The 27,322-nt window shown below is 47.4% G+C and overlaps 1 protein-coding gene across 14 annotated transcripts in view; it reads right to left on the bottom strand.

Annotated features, from left to right (window-relative positions):
* The window catches only part of sox6 (SRY-box transcription factor 6), an 832,058-nt gene that overhangs the window by 293,638 nt on the left and 511,098 nt on the right, over positions 1-27,322 (bottom strand). For all 14 annotated transcript variants that reach the window (XM_072466411.1, XM_072466398.1, XM_072466399.1 and 11 more), the window contains one exon: positions 26,823-26,912. In XM_072466411.1, the coding sequence (XP_072322512.1) occupies positions 26,823-26,912 (90 nt within the window). The remainder of the gene's footprint in view (positions 1-26,822; positions 26,913-27,322) is intronic.

The following is a 27,322-nucleotide window of genomic DNA, read 5'->3' as shown; positions in this document are numbered from 1 at the left end:
TGGGTCAAAGATCATCACAATAAAGACTAACAGGTTAAATCAATCATACTTAATCTGTTAATTGCTCAACAACAAGATCATTGCCTCAGGCATCCCACAAAGTGAAACATTAAATTGAAGGATATAATCATCAAAAAATATCATAGGGTAATTTCAGTTCGAGTAGTTATTGATATTAAGGAAATTATATGAATATCTGTGCAAATTAATTATATCCAATTTGAAAAGAATAGTCTTACTTTTCACAATATAATCTCTCATGTCTCATTCATGTTGGGTCCACCATTTACACCATGACCAGTGAACTTTGACAATTATACGATCTTTTTTTCAAATTGTTGTCTCGGGAGGGAAAAGCAGAGGGCAACCTGCCTTGCTGATTTTTCTTGTCAAATTTTGAAGCACGTTAATAATAGTGAATGACAGGGGCAGGACCTTTTAAAAAGGTGCCACAATCTGAAAAAGGAAAAAAAAGGAACCCTTCTCTCCCCGATGGATATCGAAACCGCTGCCAGCGCCTCCCCACCACTCCCATTCCCCCAACCCGGGCCGCATATCCCTCTCCCACCACACACCGAACCTCGCCAACAAGCGTCCCGTCCCCCCCCCCCCCCCCCCCCCCCCCCCCCAGCATTCCAGGCACTGTCCCCTGACACTGCCTCTGGCATGGCCCTCTGCCTCCCCGGGCTGTACTTACCTGGACACCCTCGGTGGGGCCTGTTCACCAGGTCCCCATTTAAACAAAAACATTTTAAAGAAATTTAGAATGCCCAATTCATTTTTTCCAATTAAGGGGCAATTTAGCATGGTCAGTCCACCTACCCTACCCACCTTTGGCTTGTGGGGGTGAGACCCACATAGACACGGGGAGAATGTGCAAACTCCACACACACAGTGACCCAAGGCTGGAATTGAACCCGGGTCCCTGGTGCTGTGAGCAGCAATGTGCCACAGTGCCACCCCATAAAGGTATGGTAATTTATGGCGGGAACCTCCTTACGTTATTGGTGGGGGACAAGGACAATCGATTGGGGAAATCCCATCGAGGTGAAAGCCAAATTGGGACTCCCTCGCGATTCTCCACCCTCGCCACTATTCCTGCCCACCAAGAACGGCAGCAGAAAATGCACCCTAGTGGAAATTTCCTTCTCCCTTATTTGTTAATAGTCTGTATTTGCTCATTTTCTAATTGGTTATGTGCTAGTTCAATTATTCCCCAAGGTCTTTCTCACCAATCAAATTTGAAAAAAGGATTCTTTTTATTCATATTTTTAAAAATAAATTTAGAGTACCCAATTATCATTATTATTTTTCCAACTTAGGGGCAATTTAGCGTGGCCAATCCACCTAACCTGCACATCTTTGGGTTGTGGGGGTGAAACCCACGCAGGCATGGGGAGAATGTGCAAACTCCACACGGACCGTGACCCAGGGCCGGGATTCGAACCTGGGTCCTCAGCGCTGTAGTTCCATTGTTAAGCATTGCGCTACATGTCGCCCTGAAAAAAGGATTCTGCCAAATAATACTCAGCAAATAAAATTCTGCGGTGCAAACTCTTACCCTCCATTCTACAAGGATGAAAATTAAATATCATAAATACATCTAAATATCAGCAATTCAGCATGACAATATGTAAGCGTATCCATTCCACTTTGTAATTGCTCCAGTAGTTCCCTCTCCTTCTCTACACATGTTAAAGCACCCACCAGCAATATCAACATTCTCAATGTGTGGTTACCCTCAATCTTTAACAGCCCAATCCTCCTAACTGAGGCCCAGAGTTCTGAGCCAAACAGCCAAACTTTCAATTCCCCCATGGGCCTCCACATTGCTGAGCCTTCATCACATTGTGTGAACAAGCAACGTAATAGGAGGATGAAAATTTTAAATTGGAGGCAAGCCGATGTAGGTTAACGAGGACAGGAATTTCGGGCTATTAGGAATCGGTGCAGGGTAGGGGACAGGCTGATGATGATAGTAGGCCGGGCAGCATGTGGCACAGTGGTTAGCACTGGGACTATAGCGCTGAGGACCCGTGTTTGAATCCCAGCCCTGGGTCACTGTCCATGTGGAGTTTGCACATTCTCCCCATGTCTGCGTGGGTTTCACCCCCACAACCCAAAGATGTGCAGGTTACGTGGATTGGCCATGCTAAATTGCCCCTTAATTGGAAAAAAAATAATTGGGTACTTTAAATTTTTTTTAAATGATAGCAGACCACCCAAGACAGCATCAGATTAGTTGAGTCTGAAGACGTTAAAGGGTCGGATGAGGTTTTCAACTGGAGATGGGGTGTGACAGGGACACTGACAGGTGGTTTTATTGAACAATAAGTAGGCGATCTTAGTGATGAAGAGCATTTGGGAGAAGTAGCTCAACTCAGTTACTCAGTTGAATTGGACATGGAGTCTGGGACAGTCTGTTCCAAACACCAGTTGCCGGGGACTGGGGGAGCTGGAGAGTGGAATTAAGGGGGCAAGGGGTAAAGATTGAAGATGATGGCTTTGTTTTCTCAAAGTTGAATTGAAGAAAATTGCAGCTTATCTATGGCTAGATGGCACTCAAGCAGTCCAAACACAAAGAGGCAGCGGAGGGGTTGAGTGGAGCGGTGAAGTAAAGGCGGTAAAGCTAATTGTCCATCAGCGCAAATGTTGTCGGAATACAAACTAAATTGATGACTGAAAGTATATCTTTTTTTATTATTTTACAGAGTAAACAATGTGCAAATAATTAGGGAATAAATAGTATAAGCGCATTCTGTTAAAGTTAGATTTAATCGACCTGCCTGTGAGTAATGCCATAAGAGATCAACTAGTATAATTTTCAAGATTGATAATGTTAGTTATTTGAGCTGGGGGGGAAAAAAGAGAATGAGAAAAGCTTAATTGATGTTTGAATTAAATACTCATTAAGCACTGGTATTCTCGGTGTTGTGCAAATATTTAAAGAAAATTCTTGAAAAAAAGTTAATAAATTGAAATTGTTAAAAAAAACTCATGTAGCACATGGCTACACAAGAATACAATTTACTACATTATATCTCGACTTGTTCCCACTTTGTCATCTGTGGTTCCCTCGTGCTTTGCTCCCACAGAATATTTCAAAGCAAAAGCAGGAATGAAGAAAGCAGACCTCAGGAAAACCTTTCTTTTGCTTTAGTCTGTAAAATTGCTACAGTTTTACCAACACTTATTTTCTTAAATTTCTCATCCAAAATCAAGGAGACAAAATTTACTCTGCATGATTCTCCACCCATGATGGACATTAAACTGACCACAACAATACTTCTATCTCACACCTTGAGATTGACACACAATAATGACGACAAAGGGAATAATTGTTGGAAGGGGCGGTGGAGGGTGTTGGTGTGGACAGATAAACACAGAATCTAAAATATATTGGGCGAGGTTATCCATCCAGCGACGCTGGAATCGCGAAACACAATTGGGTAGAGAATCGCGTGTGAGCCAAAAACCGTGGCCAGCACCGGATGCCTGACGGAATGCCATGCTTCAGTGCCTCAACAGCGCCAACAATACATTCTACTCCACACGTACAGCAAACGCCACTGGCATATCTTTAACAGACCTGACCAGTTACTCTCTGGGGCTTTTGCGATTCTCCGCAGATGGCGTGAGGGTTATAATATAATTGGGTTATTATATATAATTATCTAAGTTCACTTGTCATTTCAAAAATCGAGAAACAGGCACCGTGGCTGCTGAGGGATAGAGGAGGTAGGTCATGTTCCCAAAGGTGCGACCATGGGCTGCCGGTCCTGCTACTGGTGGGGCTGGCTTGGGGGGGGGGGGGGGGAGGCTGCTTCTGCCAGGGGGTGACCAATGATGGGTAGTGAGGTTGGCGTGTCCTTCCTGGGACTGGGATGTCCAGACATAGACTGCCATTGCTGCTGCCTGCAAAGCAGCCATCTTGCTGCGCACCCCACTGACTGCCCACCATGGCGCATCGTTGCGCAGTGACATCGGCCATATGGTTGCCCCAATCCCACACACCTGCACTCCACCCACCACCTTCCCCCCACAACCAGGCACCAGTGGGGCATCACACGGCCCACCCAAGGAGAAGGCCCACAGTATCCCCTACAGGAGGATGCTGGACGAGGGGTGCAGAGCATACTGCTGATATGGATAGCGCCAGTCTCCGGTAACCCTGCTAGAAGGGACGGGTACTGGGGCCAAAGGCCACTGTGTACCCTGTTGGACACGGGGCTACACACCATACTAAAATGTCTGCCTTTCACCCCTTTAGACAATGGATTTCGGAATCCAACCAGGAATGGTGGCCTTGCTCCTGGCCGCTGCAGTCCTGGGGGTTGCACTAAGGCTGTACGAGCAGAAGCTGCTCGGGGAGGACCCTACAGCTGCAGAGCCTGGCCCAGAGGAACAGGAGGCAGCCAGTGAGGATGGAGAGCCGGCCGCTCAACAGGCTGAGGAGGAGGTGGGATGGAGGGGCTGCATCAGGCCCCATATGTATCGGCAGCGCCTGTCATTCCAGGACCTGCCGGACCGGGCATGCCTTTGAAGACTCCGGGTGAGCAGAGGGACAGTGTAACATATCTGCCGGATCATGGCACAGCTGGAACTGCGAGAGTTTGGGGGAGGACAATCGCTTCCGGTAGCCATCAAGGTTACGATCGCCAGCCGAGGATGAAGGAGTTCTCCTTCTACTCACACGTGCATAAAGTATACTCCCAGATTGATTTCTTTATTTTGAGCAGGGCCTTACTGGCAGGGGTGGTGGATCACTCGGCGATCACAATCTCAGACCATGCTCCGCACTGGGTTGACCTGCAGGTTAGTAAAGACAGTAACCAGCGCCCGCACTGGAGGCTAGATGTGGAACTTTTGGCGGATGAAGGGGTGTGCGAGCGGCTGAGGAAATGTATTCAGAACTACCTGCAGGTCAACGACACGGGGAAAATTTCAGCAGCGGTGGTCTGGAAAGCACTGAAGGCGGTGGTCAGAGGGCAGCTGATCTCGATAGGGGCCATAGGGAGAAGGTGGACAGGGGAGAGACGGACCGGCTGGTAAAGGAGATACCACAGATCGATAGGAGGTATGCGGAGACCCCAGAGGCAGAGCTTTTAAGGGAATGGCGGAGGCTACAGGCGGAGTTTGGCTTGTTAACCACAGGGAGGGCGGCGGAGCAGCTGAGAAAGGTGAGGAGAGCGATCTATGAGCATGGAGAGAAGGACAGCAGCTTAGAAAGAGGGAGGCAGCCAGGGAGATAGGGAAAGTAAATGACGGAGATGGGAACCTGGTTGGAGGTTCAGCAGGTGTGAATAAGGCGTTTAGGGATTTCTACAGTAGGCTGTACAGGTCGGAACCCCATACAGGGCCGGAGGGGATGAGGCACTTCTTGGAGGGGCTGAATTTTCCAAAGGTGGACGGGGAGCTGATAGAAGGGCTGGGGGCTCCGATCGGGTTGGAAGAGATAGTGGAGGGTCTGAAGGCCCTGCAGTCAGGTAAAGCCCCAGGGCCGGATGGGTACCCAGTGGTGTTTTATAAAAAGTTCTCTGGGATATTGGGGCCGGTGTTGATGAGGATGTTCAATGAGGCAAGGAAAATAGGGGTGCAGCCCCCGACGATGTCACAGGCCACAATTTCACTGATTCTGAAGCGGGACAAGAACCCGGAGCTGTGTGAGCCCCACAGGCCGATATCCCTGTTGAACGTGGATGCTAAATTGCTGGCCATAATTTTGTCCTCCAGGATTGAGGATTGTGTTCCGGACATTATAGGGGAGGACCAGACGGGGTTTGTTAAGGGTAGGCAGTTGGTGGCCAATGTAAGAAGGTTGTTAAACGTGATCATGATGCTCCCGGAAGGCAGGGAGGTGGAGGTAGTGATCGCAATGGATGCAGAAAAGGATTTTGATCGGGTGGAATGGGATTATCTGTGGGAGGTACTGGGACGGTTCGGATTTGGGCGGGGCTTTATCGACTGGGTCAGGTTGCTGTATCAGGCTCCTGTGGCAAGCGTACAGACGAATAAGACAACATCGGACTATTTTAGACTGCACCGGGGGACAAGACAAGGATGCTTCCTCTCCCCACTGTTGTTCGCGCTAACTATAGAGCCGTTGCAATTGCTCTGAGAGCCTCAAGGGGCTGGAAGGGGCTTGTCTGGGGTGGGGGGGTGGAGCACAGAGTCTCGCTCTTTGCAGACAACCCGCTTCTGTATGTATCGGACCCAATAGAGGGGATGGAAGAAATCATGAGGATTCTAGGGGAATTTGGCCGGTTTTCGGGGTATAAGCTAAATATGGGGAAAAGTGAATTGTCTGTGGTCCAGGCGAGGGGACAGGAGAGGCGATTGGGGGAGCTGCCGTTTAGATTAGTAGGGGGAAGCTTCAGACACCTAGGCATTCAAGTGGCGAGGGAATGGGACCGGCTGCATAAATGAAATCTGGCCCGACTAGTAGACCAAATGAAGGTCGATTTTCGGAGATGGGACGTGCTCCCGTTGTCACTGGCTGGGAGGGTGCAGACGGTGAAGATGATGGTCCTCCCGAGATTCCTGTTTGTATTTCAGTGTCTCCCCATCTTTATTCTGCGGTACTTTTTTAAACGGGTCAACAAAGTGATCATTGGCTTGGTATGGGCAGGCAAGACCCCGCGAGTAAGGAAGGTAATGCTTGAGCGGAGTTGGGGAGAGGGCGGGCTGGCGTTGCCAAATTTTAGTAATTATTACTTGGCGGCGAATATAGCCATGATCAGGAAGTGGGTAGTGGGGGGAGGGGTCGGCATGAGAGCGTATGGAGGCAGCCTCATGCGTTGGTAACTGTGCCTCTGCCGTTCCCGCCGGCACGGTACTCCACCAGACCCGTGGTGGTGGCGGCCCTGAGAGTCTGGAGGAGATATGTGGGAGCAGAGGGAGCATCGGTCTGGTCCCCAATCTGTAATAATCACCGGTTTGCCCCGGGAAGTATTGATGGGGGGTTCCGGATAAGGCAGAGAACAGGGATTGAGAGGATGGGGATTTGTTTATAGAGGGGAGCTTTCCGAGTATGAGGGCGCTGGAGGAGAGGTTTGGGTTGGCGAGGGGAAACAAATTCAGGTATCTGCAGGTGCGGGACTTCCTACATAAACAGGTGTCAACCTTCCCGCTCCTACCACCAAGGGGGATTCAGGACAGGGTAGTTTCCAGAGGGAGGGTATGAGAAGGGAGCGTCTCTGATATTTACAAAGAACTTATGGGGTCAGAGGAGACGCAGACCGAGGAGCTGAAGCGCAAGTGGGAGGAAGAGCTGGGAGGAGAGATAGAGGATGGTCTATGGGCGGACGCGTTGAGTAGAGTCAACGCATCCAGAACATGTGCCAGGCTCAGCCTGATACAATTCAAGGTCGTTCATCGGGCTCACATGACAGTGGCCCAGATGAGCAGATTCTTTGGGTTGGAGACAGGTGTGCAAGATGTGCAGGAGGGCCTGCAAACCATGTCCACATGTTCTGGACATGTCCGAAGCTTAGGGGATTTTGGCAAGGGTTTGCAGATGTCATGTCCGCGGTGTTAAAAACTTTTGGGGTGTCGGAAGACCCGGGAATCCAGGAGGAGAAAGAGGCAGATGTTCTAGACTTTGCTTCCCTGGTAGCCCAGAGATGGATACTATTAACTTGGAGGGACTCAAAGCCCCCTCAGTCGGAGACCTGGCTCTCGGACATGGCTAGCTTTCTCTGTTTGGAGAAAATCAAGTTTGCCTTGAGAGGGTCACTGTTAGGGTTCGCCCGGAGGTGGCAACCGTTCATCAACTTATTTGCTGGAAATTAATCTGCAATGAGGTCTGGTGCTCCACTTCATTTGACGACGTCGGACTCCTGCCCACAGCAGCACATTCCACAGTCCGCCTGGGTGATCCCTGCATGCCAGCTGGCCATTCCATCTCACGGTCCCACCGAACCCTTGGGGTGGCAGAGGTGGGGACGGCGTGCAGCAGAGGGGGAGGTTGGGGTTGAGAGGAGGGGAAGGGATGGGGTACTGGGGCGACATGCAGTGTCTGACCTGGGGGCCCGGCCCGTGGCCACCTCAACCATCTGCCCATCCGGATGGGCCTGGCAGTCGCCCAGGTGTCCCAGATGGTGTGGTGCCACCCCGTTCTGCCCGCTGCCCACCGGATGTGCCAGGGACAGAAGTAGGGCGGGGGGGAGGGGGGAGTCCGAAACACTGCGGTGTTCCGGCGCCTCCCGTACAGGGGTCACCAGCGCAGGGCCCATCACCTCCTCCTCCCTTGGGGTGCTCAATGGTCCCCAAGCTTCTCCATGGCATGGGGTTGCGACCAGAGCAATACCCTGCCACCTGGCGCTGCCAGTCCTTCAGACCCTCTCTCGTCTCAACCAGGGTCTCAATGCTCGTGGCCATGAAGCACAGGGACTAGGCAACCTCCCTCTGGGACTGTGCCACATCACTCACTGACTGTGCTGCCTCCCTCTGGGATCAACTCAGGTCAGCCAATGCCTGGGCAATGCCGTTGACGCTCTTGGCCATAACCCTTTGTGAATGGGCCAAGTTCTGGAGCATCGCTGCAATGTCCAGGGGATCTGGTACATAGCTGCCTGGGACATGACAGCCCTGCCCAGTGCCTTGTCCACAGCCCGCACAGAGTGCTCCAGGCCTTGGACATCTTGACTCTTGGCTGATACCTTCGCTTCGCACCCCCCCCCCCACCCCCGGTGGCCATCGCGTACGCCAACTGTGTGGTGTTGGCCTGAGTAGCACGCATTGTCGGCACTTCCTCCTGCCCCTGCAGGCTGATGTATTCCTCCAACTGCATCTGCAGGCACTTGATGGTTGCTGACAGCCCTGCATGTAGTCCTGGTTCTGTGCCTGCGTCTCCATTATCGATGGGACCACCCTTTCCAGAAGCCCAAGACTTGTCTGGACAGCAGCTAGTCCCTGGAGTCGGGCCACCCTCCATCCGTCCACCCCCTCGGTGTTCTTACTTCCACCTGATGTACCATTGATGTGTGTGATGCGCACCAGATAGCGCCCCATGAGCCCCTTCACTAACACGTCCAACCAAGGAGAGTGTCTCTGGGATGGTGGAGCATGTTGCAGAAGGCTGTGACGGAAAGTTGGCACCGTGCCCAGACTGGTGCTCCAGGTTGTCACCAGCTACATTTGGGGGCTCCCTTCGCTATACGTTTCCTCTACAACTTGATAGTTTTAGACTGCTCTGATAGTGGCCATATATTGGTAAAAGGCTGAAATTTTAAAAAACAATCAAGGTACCGTAATTGTCACGAGTATGGCGTTCTTAGCACCAGACAGTGTAAATGAGGTTGTTAGCAAAATTATCTAAGTGGTCACTAAAATTTCCATTCCATGCTGTAAGGAATATATCCTCTGAGGAGCTGACATAATATTGACCCACAAGATTGTGATTGCCCTCCCTGACCCATTGCCAAACATTGTTTCGTAAACCACAACAGACATTTATTTCAGGATGTAGAACATGATGGTCGAGGTATCTGGATAGTTTTCAACACTCTAAAATTCAATGCCGAGTCTATATGGATGATAATCTTCGCAAATAATGCTGACAGAAAAACAGTTCATCTTCCTTTCTTTCACAGAGTTTTAAACCTCAAATTTGATAATGACGTTTGCACAATTTCTTGGTTTACATCACCTCCTGTCCTATTCTTTTCAACCTTGGTAGTATCCTCACCTCTAGGTCCTGGCCCATCAACCTATGTTTCCCATGAGAAAAAAATCCCGTGCTTTGAAAACAGCAGACACAATGGATCATTTACAGACAGCAAAGATCAAAGGAGCTAAAATGACACTGAAAACACTGGCCTCTAAATTCATGTCCTACATCATAGAACATATTTCAAGATAAATGTTGATTTCTATTTGCAGTTTGGTGATTGAATGGAATAATATCTCTTTATAGTTTAACGGCAGTGAAATTCTAAGCACCTATTTGCCATTGTTTAGCCCAGAACTGTCTGTTGTGTTATGCAGCTTCGGATAACACAGGCTGCTACTTGATGCAGTCTTAACTAAAGGATGCTCCAGACTCTGAAATGAGTTCAATGTGTTTATTGAACTATTAACACAGTTCTCAAATGAGTTCGACTCTCTGCTAATCTAACTGTAGTAACTCAGTCTAAGTATACCAGCTTGCTCTAAGCCACACGCTGGGGTGTGATGCTGCTGATCAACCCTATCTAACTCTCTAGATGTCTGTCTGTGGAAAGAGGCAGGGTGTGAGTGCCTCATCCATTTTATAGTGTTTATGTCATGCCCCCTTGTGGTGATGTCACCTCTGAGTGTCCTGACTGCCCATTGGTTGTGTCCTATTCTGAGTGTTCATTGGTTGCATGTTTGCATATCATGACATCTCCCCTTTTTTTTTTCTTTTTTTTTTTGTAGATGTATACATGTGAATGTGTCTGTCTGACTGAAGAATACAGAACAGAAGAACAAAACAAATGCTCATAAGTCCAGTCTCTGAGGCTTGCGTCTGATCCTCGTCGACTGCCAGAGAGGTGGTGGAGGGGATGACGGTGTCTTGACAGGCGAGTGGGAGGCACGACTGGTGGCCTCATGGTTCGAGGTGTCCGGAGGTGGCAATTCAACATGTGGAAATGGAGGGGAAAGTGGTTGTGGGCAAGCAACTTTTCACAGTACCCCTTGATTCCTTTGCACAATGGAGCCATCAGCCATACGTATGACATAGGATCTGGGCACGGCCTGTCGAATAACGACAGCCGGGGCAGACCACCCACCATCCGGTATCTTGATCCTGACCGTGACTGACGGGGATAGCACATCCAGATCAATGGCATGTGCGTCATAGCCCTGCTTCTGGCTGTCACAAGGCTGTTGCATCTTCTGCAGCACTGGGAGGTGATCAAGGTTGGGCAGGTGTATGGCTGGAAGCGTCGTCTGCAGGTCCCTGTTCATCAGCAGTTGAGCTGGCGACATGCCAGTGGACAAGGGAGTCACCCGGTACGCAAGTAGTGCAAGGTGTATGTCGGAAGCGGAGTCCGAGGCCTTGTGGATGAGCTGCTTAACGATGTGCACCTCTTTTTCGACTTTGCCATTGGACTGCGGATAGTGCGGACTGGAGGTGACATGCCTGAAATTGTAGCTCTTGGCAAACGTGGACCATTCTCAATTGTGGAAGCACGGGCCATTGTCGCTCATGACGGTGTTCGGGATGCCATGCCGTGAGAATGTCTCTTTACATGCTTTGATGACGGTCCATGAGGTGAGGTCTGGCAGCTTCAGCACCTCAGGATAGTTCGAAAAGTAATCGATGATTAAGATATAGTCACGACCATTCGCATGGAATAGGTCAATGCCAACCTTGGACCATGGAGTGGTCTCTAGGTCATGTGGTTGGAGTGTCTCCTTGCTCTGTGCTGGTTGGAACCTCTGACAGGTTTCGCAGTTCAGGACCATGTCCGTGATGTCCTGGTTGATGCCGGGCCAGTAGGCAGCTTGCCGGGCCCTGCGTCTGCACTTTTCTATGCCCAGGTGTCCCTCATGAATCTACCGCAGCACCATGCTCTGGAGACGTAGCGGGATGACTATCCTGTCCAGCTTGAGCAGGATGCCATCGATCAGCGTCAGGTCTTCCTTGACATTGTAGAATTGAGGGCATTGCCTTATTTTCCAGCCATTGCTGCGGTTGTGGATTACTCGCTGCAACAGTGGGTCTTTGGCTGTCTCTTCTCGGATGAGAACGATCTTCTCATCTGTTGCTGGGAGAGTGCTTGCACACAGTTGTACCTGTAATTCAATGTGCTGGATGATCTCCAGTGGTTCACTGGGTGAGTTGACGGAGCGGGACAATGCATCGGCGATGATGATCTCCTTGCCAGGTGTGTGCACCAAATTGAAATCATACCTCCGGAGATTGAGCAGAATTCTCTGCAAACGAGGCGTCATGTCGTTCAGGTCCTTTTGGATGATGTGGACCAGAGGCCTATGATCTGTCTCAACAGTAAATGTTGGCAAGCCGAAGACATAATCATGAAATTTGAGGATGCTGGTGAGAAGACCTAAACGCTCCTTCACAATCTGCGCATACCTGGTCTCAGTGGTGTCATTGCCCATGATGCGTATGCTACTGGTACCCAGGGTGACTGTCATCTCTTTGAAGACCTCCGCCCCAATGTCATCCTGACTTGCATCTGTGGATATCTTGGTCTCTCGGTCTGGGTCAAAGAATGCAAGGACGGGTGCAGTGGTGAGCTTGGCTTTCAGCTCCAGCCACTCTGTTCGGTGCTCCGCCTTCCACTCAAAGGCGGTTGATTTTTTCACCAGGTTGCGTAGGGCCGTTGTGTGTGTGGCCAAATTCCGGATGACCTTGCCATGGAAATTGACCATTCCCAGGAAGCGCAGTACTGCCTTCTTGTCCTCGGGGACTTTCATTGCCTCAATGGCTTTAATTTTGTCTGTGACCGGGCGCACACCGTGTTGCGAAATCTGATCACCCAGGAATTTCAGCGTGGATGTCCCAAAACAGCACTTGGACCTGTTTAGCTTGAGGCCATGTTCATGTATGCATCGGAATACTTTCCTCAGTCGCGACACATGTTCCTCTCGGGTTGTGGACCAGATTATGATATTGTCAACGTAGACACGAACCCCTTCTATTCCCTCCATCATCTGTTCCATGATGCGATGGAAAATCTCTGATGCCGAGATGATGCCAAATGGCATTCGGTTGTAGCAGAATCTGCCAAAAGGCGTGTTGAAGGTGCAGAACCTTCTGCTGGATTCTTCAAGTTGGATTTGCCAAAATCCTTGAGATGGGTCCAATTTTGTGAAGATGCACACGTGTGCCATCTCACTCGTGATTTCTTCCCTCTTCAGGATGGGGTAATGTTCCCGTATAATGTTTTTGTTTAGATCCTTGGGGTCAGTGCAGATGCGTAGGTTCCCCGAAGGCTTCTTTACGCATGCGATCGAGCTCACCCAGTCGGCTGGTTCAGTGACCTCGGAAATGATGCCTTTTTGTTGTAGACTTGTGAGCTCTGCCTTCAGGCGCTCTCTCAGTGGAGCAGGGACATGTCATGGTGCGTGGACCACGGCTTGGCATCAGGCCGCAGTAGAATCTTGTATTCGTACGGCAGCGTGCCCATCCCACTAAATACATCTGGGTACTGGGTTAGGATGCCATCGATGCTGGCCTGAAGATCCAAATGGGACGGCGTTGTGGTGTAGACACTTTGAATGAGGTTCAGTTGCTTGCAGGCGTGCGCACCTAGCAGGGACGCCCTATCTGGTTTAACAATCTCGAAGCGTAAGCTTGCGTGTGTGTGTTGGCTGGACACCTGCAGATGACAGGACCCCCGTGCCTTGATTGCGTTTCCATTGTAGTCCAGGAATTTGCAGGCAGCTGGAAGGATTGTGGGGGGCTTCTTGATTCGCTTGAAGTCCACCTGCGAAATCAGGTTGGCGGAGGCACCTGTGTCCAGTTTGAACTGGATGGGGCAGGGGTTGACTTTCATCACTGCATGCCATTTGTCCTCGGAATCCACGGCCAGGATTGATTGGACTTGCGATGTGTCCGGTGTGACGTATTCGCACTTGGTAATAATGCCCACTCGGTAAGTGTTGTCCAGGTATTCATCATCTGGATCCGTCGCACTGCCTGGATCAGAGTCATGCATTCGGTGTTGCACACTTCTGATGCGCCGCTGTTAGAATTGGGAGTGCTGGCTCCTGACTGGTGGTGCAGATCTGCACAGGGCTGCACAGTGGTTTGGTTTCCCACAGTTTAAACAGCGTTTGCCTCTTGCAGGGCAGTTTTTTTAAAAATGGGCGGTGCCGCAGTTCGCACACGTCATGACACGCTCAGTGCGTTGTTGCGCTTGCGCGGTGCGATTCTCGGACGTCTGCATCTGTGCAGTGCGGTTTTCGGACACTTCGTGTTCCCGATCGCATTGCGCATGCGTCGGGCCCCGGGAACAGTGCGCAAAAAGGCCACTTTCGTCAATGTGGAGGCGCTGCATCCGGGAGATGGCCTGAACACACTCCACCCTGTGGGAGGCTTGTTTTTCACTTTGCCGTTTTGTACTGTGAATTGCGATTTTTAGAGTGCTCATGCACAGTACACGTTTCAATCGCGACTGGCAGGGTCATGTGCTTGATTTTCACCAATTGCTCTCGCAGAGAATCAGAGTGGACTCCTAAAACAATTTGGTCTCTGATCATGGAGTCAGTGATATCACCGAAGTTGCAGGTTTGCACTAGCAGTCTAAGGTTAGTTAGATAGGAGTTGAAGGATTCATCTTTACCTTGGATCCTCTGCTTGAAGATGTAGCGCTCAAAGATTTCATTGGTGTCCACCTCGCAGTGGCTTTCGAATTTGTCCAGCATGGTTTGGTACTTCGTTTTGTCCTGCCCTTCGGAAAAGTGAAATGATTTGAAGATCTCTATCGCATGGTCACCCGCAGTGGTGAGTAGAAGAGCTATCTTCCAAGCATCGGTCGCGCCATTGAGGTTTGATGCTTCCACGTATAATTGAAATTTCTGCTTGAATGATCGCCAGTTGGCACTAAGATTGCCGGTGGTCCTGAGCTGAAGAGGAGCCTGGATGTTGTCCATTGTGCCTGTATTCAGTAGCTGGTTGTCACGGATCTTGCTGAGTTGAACTAAATAGATTGAACAGTCACTCCTGGTATCATGTTGTGTTATGCTGCTTCGGATAACACAGGCTGCTACTTGATGCAGTCTTAACTAAAGGATGCTCCAGACTCTGAAATGAGTTCAACGTGTTTATTGAACTATTAACACAGTTCTCAAATGAGTTCGACTCTCTGCTAATCTAACTGTAGTAACTGTCTAACTGTATCAGCTTGCTCTAAGCCACGTGCTGGGGTGTGATGCTGCTGATCAATCCTGTCTAACTCTCTAGATGTCTGCCTGTGGAAAGAGGCAGGGTGCGAGTGCCTCATCCCTTTTATAGCGTTTATGCCATGCCCGCTTGTGGTGATGCCACCTCTGAGTGTCCTGACTGCCCATTGGTTGTGTCCTATTCTGAGTGTTCATTGGTTGCATGTTTGCATATCATGACACTGTCATTCCAGCCAGGAAGCACTTAGATTTCTCTCCATACAGTGAGTGACTTTTACTTTTCTATATGTAAGGGGCGGCACGGCGGCGCAGCGGTTAGCACCGCTGCCTCACAACGCCAAGGACCCGGGTTCGATCCCGACCCTCAGTCGCTGCCCATGTGGCATTTGAACATTCTCCACGTGTCTGCGTGTGTCTTGCCCCCACAACCCAAAGATGTGCAAGGTATGGATTGGCCATGCTAATCCATGCCAAAACAGAAACATTTTTTTTTAAATTTCTACATATATATTTTATAGTTGATATTCAGGTGTGATAAAATAGACCCAATGGGCTAAATGGCCTCCTTCTGTGCCATAAATCTATGTTTCTTTCTATGTAAAATAGGCTGTCGAATTACTGTCACTCATGTTACACGATCGCACAATGTCAAGATCTACTCCACTGACTTACAGTGTTCACTTTTCGAAGCCTGGATTTGGGTTAGGTGAGTCGTTTTTCTTGTTCATTGCGCCACATCTATGCCGTCTACAATCCACGCAACATACAGTCACATTCTGCACTTTAGATGAGGATCCCTGCTAAACAGGTTGTTCGCTTTCGGCCGCTCAGCTGTGTTTTTTTATTGCTCGTTGCCGAGCTGACTTTCTCTCGCCCTGCACAGCACACCAGGAAGAATTCTGCTATCAGTGGAGGCAGCAGGGTATTAATGCCGTCTTGCTGGCAAGCTTCCCAGCCATGTGCCTTCCCAAAGAGGTGCTGCCACAGAATATGAACCTTGGGCAGTTCTAGAGGGAGAGCGAGCTCAGGTTATCTTCCACGAACACAGTCTCTTTCCTCCAAAGCAAACAACTCCCACTGACAGCAATGCAAAGTGCCATTGCTCACAAAGGCTCCAAGAGGCCTGGGAATTATGACAAACCCCTATTCAGAGCTCATTCAGTTTTGCTGACAGCTATATTCTAGTCTAATTAAAACCTTTTAATAAACACATTTCTTGGACTGTTCTCCCAGTTGATTGCCACCCTGGTATCGGTGGACTAAATATAAATTCATGAAGGGAAAAGGTCAAAAACATTTTGCCTTTTTAAAATGAATTGATTCAGGAAGGTCACTGATCTTGGAAAACTATTTTGGATTTTTGTGCATGATTGGTTCAAGTTTAGCCTGGTAATATTTCTCAAAACGGCTGAAAATCTCAAGTACAGAAGTTCTATTTCTCGCTGGTTCACGAGGAGATGCTGTGACTTTATTCTCCCTTAGTTTCCAAGTTAAAGCACAGGGGGAAAAAAAGCTTTGTACTAAACATATACTTGTGATTCCAAGACAAAAGATCACCTTTGAGCTAGTTCACCCTGATGCTTTTTTAGATAATGCTCACTTTCTGTTCACTGATATTGTTTCTTCTTATTACAGTGAGGTTTAAGGGCGACTGCTTGACAAGTTGTCCTTGATCTTAGACTTATACCCCTATTCTTTTGATAAAGTAGTTCCATACCTGTACCTTGTTCAACTCCAAATGGTCTTCTTATTGATAACTATTAACACAGGTGAAACCTCTTTCTGGGCCACACTGAGCAGTTATGTGTGACGCATTGTTAAAAAGCATTTACCATTTAGATTTAAGGGGTGACCTTTAACCCTGCCTACTGGCAGAAACCAGAAGGTGGTTCTGTATTCAATTCTTCGGTGTTTGATTTTGTGCGTGTGGTAGCTATCTGTTCTCTGTGCTATTAATCCAGCTTGGGTGTGGTTACTGAGGAAAAAACTTAATTGAAAGCATAAAGCTGTAAGTTTTTTAAAATTTAGTGTACCTAATTCATTTTTTTTCCAATTAAGGGGCAATTTAGCGTGGCCAATCCACCTGCACATCTTGGGGTTGTGGGGGTGAAACCCACGCAGACATGGGGAGAATGTGCAAACTCCACATGGACAGTGATCCAGGGCCGAGATTTGAACCCAGGTGCTCAGCGCCGCAGTCCCAGTGCTATCCACTGCGTCACATGCCGCCCTAAGTGCTGTAAGATTGAGGGAGCAGACATTTTAAAAGTACTGGAAATAAAATTCCTGAGTTGAAATAGAAACTAGTGTCATCTCTGCATATCACCAAGGCATTAAACATGACAATTGGCAATTAGGATAATGGAGAAAGGTTTAAACTGGCTTCGGCACCATTCTGTTTTTTTTTTGCTGGGCAATCCACCCATGCCATGGGACTGATGGATTTCAAGACAAACTTTGTTCTGGGAACGAACGGTGTCCTGCAATCAGCATCACAGTCAAGCAATTTGGGAATATAGTCCTACAGTCAGAATCGCAGTGAAGCTGTCTTAGAATTGTGTCCTGCAGTCAGCTTTGCAGTGAAGCAGCCCGAGAATGGTGTCCTGCAATCAAAATCCGCAGTGAAGCTATCTTAGAATTGTGTCATGCAGTCAGTATCTCAGTGAAGCAGTCTGGGAACAGTGTCCTGCAGTCAGCTTCATTCTAGTGTACTGCAGTCAGCATTGCAGTGAAGCAGTTTGGGAAAGGTGGCCTGCAGTCAGTTCTTGTTGGGAAAAAAAATACATCACAGGAAAACCAGGGGAGTGGGAGATAAAAAAGAGCGAGAAAGGGCAAGTGGGAAAGTGGAGCCAAGAGGATAAAAGAGCGCGACAAAGAGCGAGACTGAGAATGGAGCTGAGATGATAAAAAAGAGCGAAAAAGGGCTAGTGGGAGAGTGGAACCAAGAGGATAAAAGAGCGCGAGAAAGAGCGAGACTGAGAGCAGAGCCGGGAGGATAAAAGAACGCGAGGAAGGGCAGCACAGTGGCGCTGTGGGTAGCACTGCAGCCTTACGGCGCTGAGGTCCCAGGTTCGATCCCGCCTCTGGGTCACTGTCCGTGTGGATTTTGCACATTCTCCCTGTGTTTGCGTGGGTTTCGCCCCCACAATCCAAAGATGTGCATGGTAGGCGGATTGGCCATGCTAAATTGCCACTTAATTGGAAAAATGAATTGGGTACTCTAAATTTATTTTCAAAAAAATAACTTGAGGAAGAATGAGACCGAGAGTGGTGCAGCAAGGATAAAAGAGCATTGGAAAGAGCGAAACTGAGGGTAAAGCCAGGAGGATAAAAGAGCGCAAAAAAGACAGAGACTGAAAGCGGAGCCGTGGAGATGAAAGAATTTGAGAAATAGTGAGATTGAGAGCAGAGCCTGCAAGATAAAAGAGAGTTGGAAATGGCAAGACTGAGAGCGGAGCTGGGGAGATGAAAGCGGGAGAAAGAGTGAGAGTGGGGTGGGTGCTAGCTTAGATTTGGAGCTACTGATGTGACATTAGGATTCAAAAATGAACTGGGGCAAATGGAAACAGCTGATTGGTTGAGGACAGTCAGGCACTAATTTACTACTTTTATCACTTATAGTTTGTAAGGTCTATATTTTGTTGCCTATAGGTTGTAAGGGCAATAATCAGTAGTAACAAGGATCAGGCAAGAAGGGCCTTTAAGTCATTAATCAATTCAAAGTGGCAGGAGAATTCAAACATGGTGTGCTCCTCCTGCTCTATGTGGGAAGCTGGAAACATTTCCAGTGACCGGAGCCAGCACGTGTGCGGGAAGTGTCTCCAGCTGCAACCCAGGTTTTGGAGCTGGAGTGACAGCTGAGGACAGTGTGGAGAATCTGTGAGGCAGAGAGTATCATGGATAGCTCATTTAGAGAGGCGGTCACACTGCAAGCTAAGAATCCACAGGCAGGAAGGGATTGGGTGATCACCAGACAGAACAAGGAGTAGAAGCCAAGCAGTACAGGAATCGCCTGTGGCCATTCCCCTGCAAAACAGATATACCACTTTGTTTCCTGTTGAGGGGAAATGCCCTCTCGGGAAAGCAGCAACAATTACACCATGGTTGGCTCTGCTGCACAGGAGAGGAGCAAACAGTGTGGGAATGCAATAGTTATAGGGGACTTGATTGTCAGGGGAATAGATAAGTGTTTCGGTGGCTGCGAGAACAAGACTCCAGGATGTCTCAGAGCGGCCACAGGATATTCTGCAGGAGGTAAGCGAATAACCAGTGGTCATGGTACACATTGGGACAAATGACACAGGTAAAAAAGTGGAATGAGGTCCTAAAATCAGATTATAAAATATTAGGAAGTAAGATGAATAGTAGGGCCTCAAAGGTAGTGATTTCAGGATTACTACCAGTGCCACATGCGAGCAAGAGAAAAAATAGCAGGACATATCGGATGAATACAGCATTGAAGAGATGGTGCAAGGGGGATGGTTTCACATTCCTGGGACATTGGTGCTGGTTCTGGGGATGTGGGATCTGTACAAACTGGATGGATTACACCTGGGCAGGACCGGGACTGATGTCCTAGGGGGAGTATTTGCTAGAGTTGTTGGGGATGGTTTTAACTAAAATGACAGGGAGATGGGGACCTATGGAAGGAGTCAGAGGAGAGAACATGGCCAGGAACAAAAGACAGAATGGGGGTGGGAGGCAAAGATATTAAGAGCCAGAGTCAAACAGGGTCACAGTGAAAAATAAACGCAACAGGTCAAGGAATATTAAAAAGACAAAGCTTTGTGTCTTAATGCACAAAACATTTGCAGAGTAGATGAATTAATCGTGCAAGTAGATGTTAGCGGGTAAGATAGAATCAGGATTACGGAGACATGGCTGCAGGGTGACCAGGGATGCGAATTGAACATCTAGGGGTAGACACAGACATAGAACATACAGTGCAGAAGGAGGCCATTCGGCCCATCGAGGCTGTACCGACCCACTTAAGCCCAAATTTCCACCCTACCCCCGTAACCCAATAAACTCTACTAAGCTTTTTGAGACACCAAGGACAACTTAGCATGGCCAATCCACCTAACCTGCACGTGTTTGGACTGTGGGAGGAAACCGGAGCACCCGAAGGAAACCCACGCAGACACCGGGAGAACGTGCAGACTCCGAACAGACAATGACCCAGCGGGGAATCGAACCTGGGACCCTGGTGCTGTGAAGCCACAGTGCTAGCCACTTGTGCTACCATGCTGCCCTTAGTGCCACGGTATTCAGTATTTAGGAAGGATAGACAAAATGAAAAGGCAGTGGGGTGACATTGCTGGTTAAGGAGGAAATTAATGCAGTAGTGAGGAAGGACATTAGCTTCAACAAGTGAAAACTGTATGGGTTGGGCGGAAGAACATCAAGGGGCAAAGAATGTCAGTGGGTATTGTATAGTGACCTCCAAACAGTAGTGATGATGTTGGGAATGGCATTAAGCAGGAAATTGGAGACACATGCAATAAAGACACATGGCTAGGAGGATGCAGAAATGCTTCAGGGTGATTTGGACAAGTTGTGTCAGTGGGGAGGACAGCATGGTGGTACAGTGGTTAGCACTGCTGCCTCATGGCACTGAGGACCCGGGTTCGATCCCAGCCACGGGCCGCTGTTCATGTGGAGTTTGCACATTCTCCCCACGTCTACGTGGGTCTCACCCCCACAACACAAAAAGATGTGCAGGTTGGTGGATTGGACATGCTAAATTGCCCCTTAATTGGAAATAAAAATAATCGGGTACTTTAAAATTATTTTTAAAATTCTGTGAGTGGGCAAATGCACGGCAGATGTAGCATAATTTGGATAAATGCGAGGTTATCCGCATTGGTAGCAAAAACAGGAAGGCAGATTATTATCTGAATGGCTATAGATTGAGAGAGAGTCCTTGGTGTCCTTGTGAACCAGTCACTGAAGGTAAGCATGCAGGTGGAGCAGGCGGTGAAGAAGGTAAATTGTTGGCCTTCATAGCGAGACGATTCGAGTGCAGGGGCAGAGACGTCTTGTTGTGATTATACTGGGCCTTGTTGAGACCATACCTGGAATGTTGTGTGCAGTTTTGGTCTCCTTATCTGAAGAAGGATGCTCTTGCTATAGAGGGATTGCTGGGAATGTTTACCAGACTGATTCCTTGGATTGAGAGACTGATGCATGAGGAGAGGCGGAGTCGGTTAGGATTATATTCACGGGAGTTTAGAAGAATGGAGGTGGGTTTGGGGGGGTCTCATCGAAACCTATAACATTCTAACAGGACTAGACAGGGTAGATGCAGGAAGAATGTTCCCAATGGCGGGGGAGTCCAGAACCAGGGGTCACAGTCTAAGCATATGGGTAGATCATTTAAGGACTGAGATGAGAAATTTCTTCACCCAGAGAATGATAAATCTGTGGGGTTCACTACCACAGAAAGCAGTTGAGGTCAAAACATTATATGTTTTCAGGAAGGAGTTAGATATAGCCCTTGGGGCTAAAGGAATTAAAGGATATGGGTGGGGGGGAGCGGGAACAGGTTATCGAATTGGATGATCAGCTATGATCATAATGAATGGCGGAGCAGGCTTGAAGGGACGAATGGCCAACTCCTGCTCCTATTCTCGATGTTTCTTGGCTTGCTTGGGATAGACATTCCACATGTAGCAGCAACTTGCAAGAGGGTGATACTGATACTTTGTCTCAAAACAGAAGGCTAGTGAATACCCGAGCAGCTCACAGAAGAAACAGCGACATTTGATATTGAGATAAATGCTCTTGAAAAGTACATTGGGCCAAAGAAAGGGTTGGTTACCTGTGTGCCCATTACTGGCTCAAGGGAAAAGTTTAACTCATGCTTAAAGTGGCACCACTTTGCAAAACTACACAGGTAATTGAACAAGAGGACTTATTCAGGTTGACACATAGTGGAGTCTTTTCCCTTGAAATGCAGCATGTGTATACCATCACAGACAGTAAAGTATCAGCGTCATGTGAGTGTCCCTTTAGGAAAGGTTTAGTCTCTTATCATGTGATTTGTAGCACATTTGGCTGTGGCTGTCAGGTGAGAGGGTTTTATTTTTTAGGTTTCAGTTTGACTGCTTGGGACTGCAGAAGAAGAAAGAAATGTTTTCCCTGATTTTCTCTGTTTTCATTTTTAAAACTTTTCCAGTAAAACGCCCATTGTTTGTGGCTGACCGCCTTGGTAGCTTTAAAGATATTGTTGCTTTCTGGAAGGAGTTTGAATTTGCTGGTTGGAACTGGATCAGAATTTCAGGAAAAGGACCAGTCCCATTCAAGTGCGAATACAGTGTGCTGGGCCAGGCTCTTGAAAAGGGGTTTTGGTTTATTGGATTTTATTATTGAATTGGAACAGCTAAGGGGGAATTCATTAAGTGTTCTATACATAGATTACTGTCGCTGTGTGGTGTCTTTAGGTTTGTAATTGATAAAAATTCTTGCTGTGTTTGTGCATATATATTTGTGTTAACTACATTCTTAGAATAAACATTGTTTTGATTAAAGTGTCCAGCAAGTCTGATGAATCACACCTGCAGTGAAGGCTTTTGTGCTCACCCGAGCCAAATTCAACATAAAGGTTGTAGGTCAGGTGAACTTCATAATGCACTTTGGAGTTTCTAAGCCATGGCCCATAACAACCAGATCATTTTAAGGAATGTGCAGTTAAGTCTGCGGACATCTCCATACCGCTCCTCATTGATGTGGGCCCCAAAGTATCTATTTTAAGTGACAAACTCATTAGTCCTCATTATTTCTTGAAATGTTCACTCTTGCGGCAAATATCATCAAGCTTACAACAACTCAATGATTTTGGTTGTAGGGATGATCACTGTTCTAGTGTGCTATAAAAACATCACCGTAGACAGTTTACATTCTATGTAGCCAAAGCAGAGGCCTTATTTTTTGGGTGGGGGGGGGGGGGGGGGGGGAACATTTTCAATGAACTTCAAACTTGAAGATGCCATTATGCCATTGGAGCACATATTAATTCAGTTGACACAGACTATACCCATGCATCCTTCCTTATTTACTGGATTTGAGGAGATTAAGGGGTCCTGTCATGCTCGACACATCAATACACCAATTCTGTCAGTTTACAAAATTTGAGATGGCTGCTGTTTGTGATGACTAGAAGCAGATGGTATCGTTGAGCGAAACGACTCCTCACCATGAATCCCAAACCTGCTCATCACGCAACACAAAAATGGTGAACATAGATTCTGCATTAACCGCAAGGTGGTCAACAAAGCTATCATTCCAGATGATAAGTATCCGTTTCTTCCAATCCAAGAACGGACAGCATCATTTCATGGCTCCACAGTCGACATGCAATGGAGCTATCTTCAGATACCGCTCATGGAAAAAACCCGATACCTTACAGCTTTTGTCAATAACGACGGTGTGTGTTAAAACTGTGGTATTCCCTATGGACGAAGTGCAGCACATTCCAGAAGATCAATTCTTCAGTCTTGTCAGACATTGAGAGTAGCTCGATGAATGTTGTTGTCCATCGAAAGAGCAAAGCAAAACTCAGCAGCTCATTCAAATCAAACAACACAACTTGACACTCAATCACAAACAAGTTCACATTTGTGACATCCGAGATTGATATTTTAGGGTACTGAGTGACAGAAACTGGAGTCAAGCCTACGCATGACAATGTCAAAACCATTCGTGTGCTTCCAATCATATCTAATGTGAAAGAGTTGGCATCTTTGGTACTTTCAACTTTTATCACAGATTCATCCCTATATACGCAGTGATTGTGGAGCCTCTTCAAAGCTATTGCGCAACACTAAACAACAGGAATGGCCTCTTGCACAACAAACAGTATTTGACACATTAGGGGCAGCACGGTAGCAATGTGGATAGCACAATTGCTTCACAGCTCCAGGGTCCCAGGTTCGATTCCGGCTTGGGTCACTGTCTGTGCGGAGTCTGCACATCCTCCCAGTGTGTGCGTGGGTTTCCTCCGGGTGCTCCGGTTTCCTCCCACAGTCCAAAGATGTGCTGGTTAGGTGGATTGGCCATGCTAAATTGCCCTTAGTGTCCAAAATTGCCCTTAGTGTTGGGTGGGGTTGCTGGGTTATGGGGATAGGGTGGAGGTGTTGACCTTGGGTAGGGTGCTCTTTCCAGGAGCCGGTGCAGACTCGATGGGCCGAATGGCCTCCTTCTGCACTGTAAATTCTATGATTAAAGGTAAAGACAGAATCTCCACCAGTCCTTGTGCATTTCAACCCACATGCGGAAACATATGTATCAGGAATTGTGACTGAAGCTGTCCTCACACATATATTAATAAATCGAATAACCGATCAATTGTTCAAAACTGAAAGCAAATTATCTACTGGAGAGTGGGAAGCATTAGCCTGCATCTGTACTTGTGAACATTGGCACTCGTAGCTCTAAGTTGTAGGAAGTTCAAATTCCACACTGATCACCAAGTGCTGACTAGATTGTTAGCCAGATCAGGTTCTGGTCATCAATGTCAGCAAAAAATCTGTTAAACCGTATTTTGCAACCTCTACAACTGGCTCCTTGGCCAACTACACCATGACAGCAACTGCAAGTAGATACTTCTGGAGAAGTGCAAGGAGCCCCGAGTAATGAATGTTATTTTGCCTGTTGTTCATGATCTACATGGTAAATGGCTGGAAATCGCTACAAGAAGTTCCGTAACCACCACTTTGGTCACTGACATTCTGGACAAGTTGTTTTCAAAACGGGGTTTACTGAACACTATCACGACAGACAATGGATTGCAGTATGTTTCCAGTCAGTTCACAGAGTTCCTAGCAAACTATGGAATTCACCACCATCGCGATACAAACTGCAATCGAAAGGTGGTGTCGAAACATTTAATATTTTGCACGTATAAATCCACTTCACCTTTTCTGACCAGAAATACGCCAGGCAAATTCATGACTGGTCGTAACTTTAACAAGCTATTGATCTTTCTTAATCCAAGCTCTCCAATATGGATGTTAATGCGAAAACAGAAGAAATCACAAAGTGACAAGGTAAAGCAAAAGCATAGTTCAACAATCAAACACACACAAGGGAGCCATGATCTGAAGCCAGAGACTGGGTTTGGATCAAATGGCCAAATCGTTACCACAAACTCACACCATCTCTATCAGGGCCAGAGCAATCAATAGCAAGGTGACCACGATATTTTCAAAGACAGTATTTATGAGGATATATTTCCTTTTCTAATGCTGATTGTCTGCCTCAGCAAGCTGATCACGTGGAACCTGGAACCACAATCCCAAGCTCATAGATCGCAGTGCAGTCGTCAACAGCTTTCATATCTTAAAGACTAATTCTGTCCTTTGAGAAAAAGGACTGAGGCTGATCATTAAGAAATTACTTGAAGTACATTTGTTTGTTACTTATGATGGGCTAATTTAAAATAAAATCCTTTAGTCATACAATTGTTCAGTGTTTGATTATGCATAGCCAATGAATCTTCACTGTGTGCTGTATGCTACTAGTTTAGCTTGGGTATGGTGACTGAGAAATTGAAACTGAGGTGCTAAAAATGTACTGGCCTCACAGGGGCCAGGCAGAGGGATTTTACTCATCTCCATAAGGTCATAATACATAGGAACAGGTCAAGACTGATCTGATTTGATAACTCCACCTTCCCACCTTAATCCCATGACCCTTGATTTCCTTCCTGATGAAAAACTTCTCTTGCTCAGCTTTGAACATACCTTTTTATAAATAAATTGAGAGTACCCAATTAATTTTTTCCAATTAAGGGACAATTTAGCATGGCCAATCCACCTACGCTGCACATCTTTCGTTGTAGGGACGAAACCCACGCAAACACAGGGAGAATGTGCAAACTCCACACGGACAGTTACCTGGAGCCAGGATTGAACCTGGGACCTCGGCGCCGTGAGGCAGCAATTTAACCACTGTGCCACCGTGCTGCCCTAGCGTTGAACATACCTAACAACTCAGTCTCTACAGCTCTCTGTAGTAAAGAATTCCACAGATTCACTACCCTCTTGAGAAATGAAATTCCCCCTCATCTCTATATTAAATAGGCAACCGCTTCCTCTGAAATTATGCCCTCTGGTCCTAGACTCTCCCACTAGGGACGGCAACCCCTCCGTATCTACCCTGTCAAGCCCCCCCAGAATCCTATATGCCTCAGTGGTCAGCACTGCTGCCTCACAGCGCCAGGAAGGGGGCTTGATTCCAGCCTTGGGTGACTGTGTGGAGTTTGCACATTCTCCCTGTGTCTGCATGGGTTTCCTCCGGGTGCTCCAGTTTCTTCCGAGTCCAAAGATGTGGCGGTTAGATGGATTGATCAAGCTAAATTGCCCCTTAGTGTCCAAAGGTGTGCACATTAGGTCGGATTGGGCGAGTGGGCCTAGGTAGGGTGCTCTTTCGGAGGGTCGGTACTGAGTCGATGGCCTGAATGGCCTAATTGTGCATGCAGGGATTCTATGTATTCTATGGAATAAGGATTCTCTCTCATCCAATTACACATTAAAGTGGGGCCTTTAGACACTGGGACAAAATGCAAATTAATATGGAATATTTTAGCTCATTCTAACAATAGTTATGTGGTATATATAGTTTGAATACCAACTGCATTATACACCAATACAACAAGATGATATTTTACAGTTCGTACTGCATGAGGGATTCTGGGTGAGTTTGATAAAATGCTCAGGGAAGGTCATGCACTCAGGTGGAGTCACAGTGAAACTTTGCATTCAAATTCAGAGTGGATGTAAAAAAATTAAAATTTAACTATACACAAAACACAAGCGTCATCGTCATTTCTGTGGGATTTCTCGCCTCATCCCTCTATTTACTGCAGAATTATTTTAATTTCCATATCTAGTTGAACTAGTTGTTCCCTATTTTGTGTTGGAATATTTTCCTCGGAATGCTATTTGCCTCTGAGAATCAAGTAACAATTCAAATTGGCCACGTACCTTTGATCTCACCAAGTATCTCCCCTGTATTGAGTCCAGCCATTTTCTCCTTCCAGTCCTTTGAGAGAAACTTCTCGACACAGGATGATTCTGTGGGGGGGGTGGAAATATACCTTATGAAAAAGAAACAATTCAGCCGCCTAGTGAAAAATGCTGATCCATTTATGGAATAATGTGGTACAATTGATTGGCATCTGCATTAATGAGTAGCATACATATTGTGCCAACATAATGAACATTTATTACCAATTAGTTACTAAACAGTAACTCCCCAAATTCCATTAATAATTGCCAAAATGTTCATTCCATTTGCCCAGATGTAAAGCATGGGCTCACAGGCCCACACTGCGAAGCAGCCTTTAGTTTGCACTAAATTGACAATCACATGATTGTTAGTTTAGGAAACAAACACTGGCTGGGATCGATTTGAAGCACAGTGTATGGGACAGATTAGAGCAATTTTACCTAGATCTAAATGGCTAGACCCTGGCACTGGGAGC

This window comes from Scyliorhinus torazame, chromosome 10 (genome assembly GCF_047496885.1).
Source record: "Scyliorhinus torazame isolate Kashiwa2021f chromosome 10, sScyTor2.1, whole genome shotgun sequence".
NCBI lineage: Eukaryota > Metazoa > Chordata > Chondrichthyes > Carcharhiniformes > Scyliorhinidae > Scyliorhinus > Scyliorhinus torazame.
This window is presented reverse-complemented; position numbering and strand designations above follow the sequence as displayed.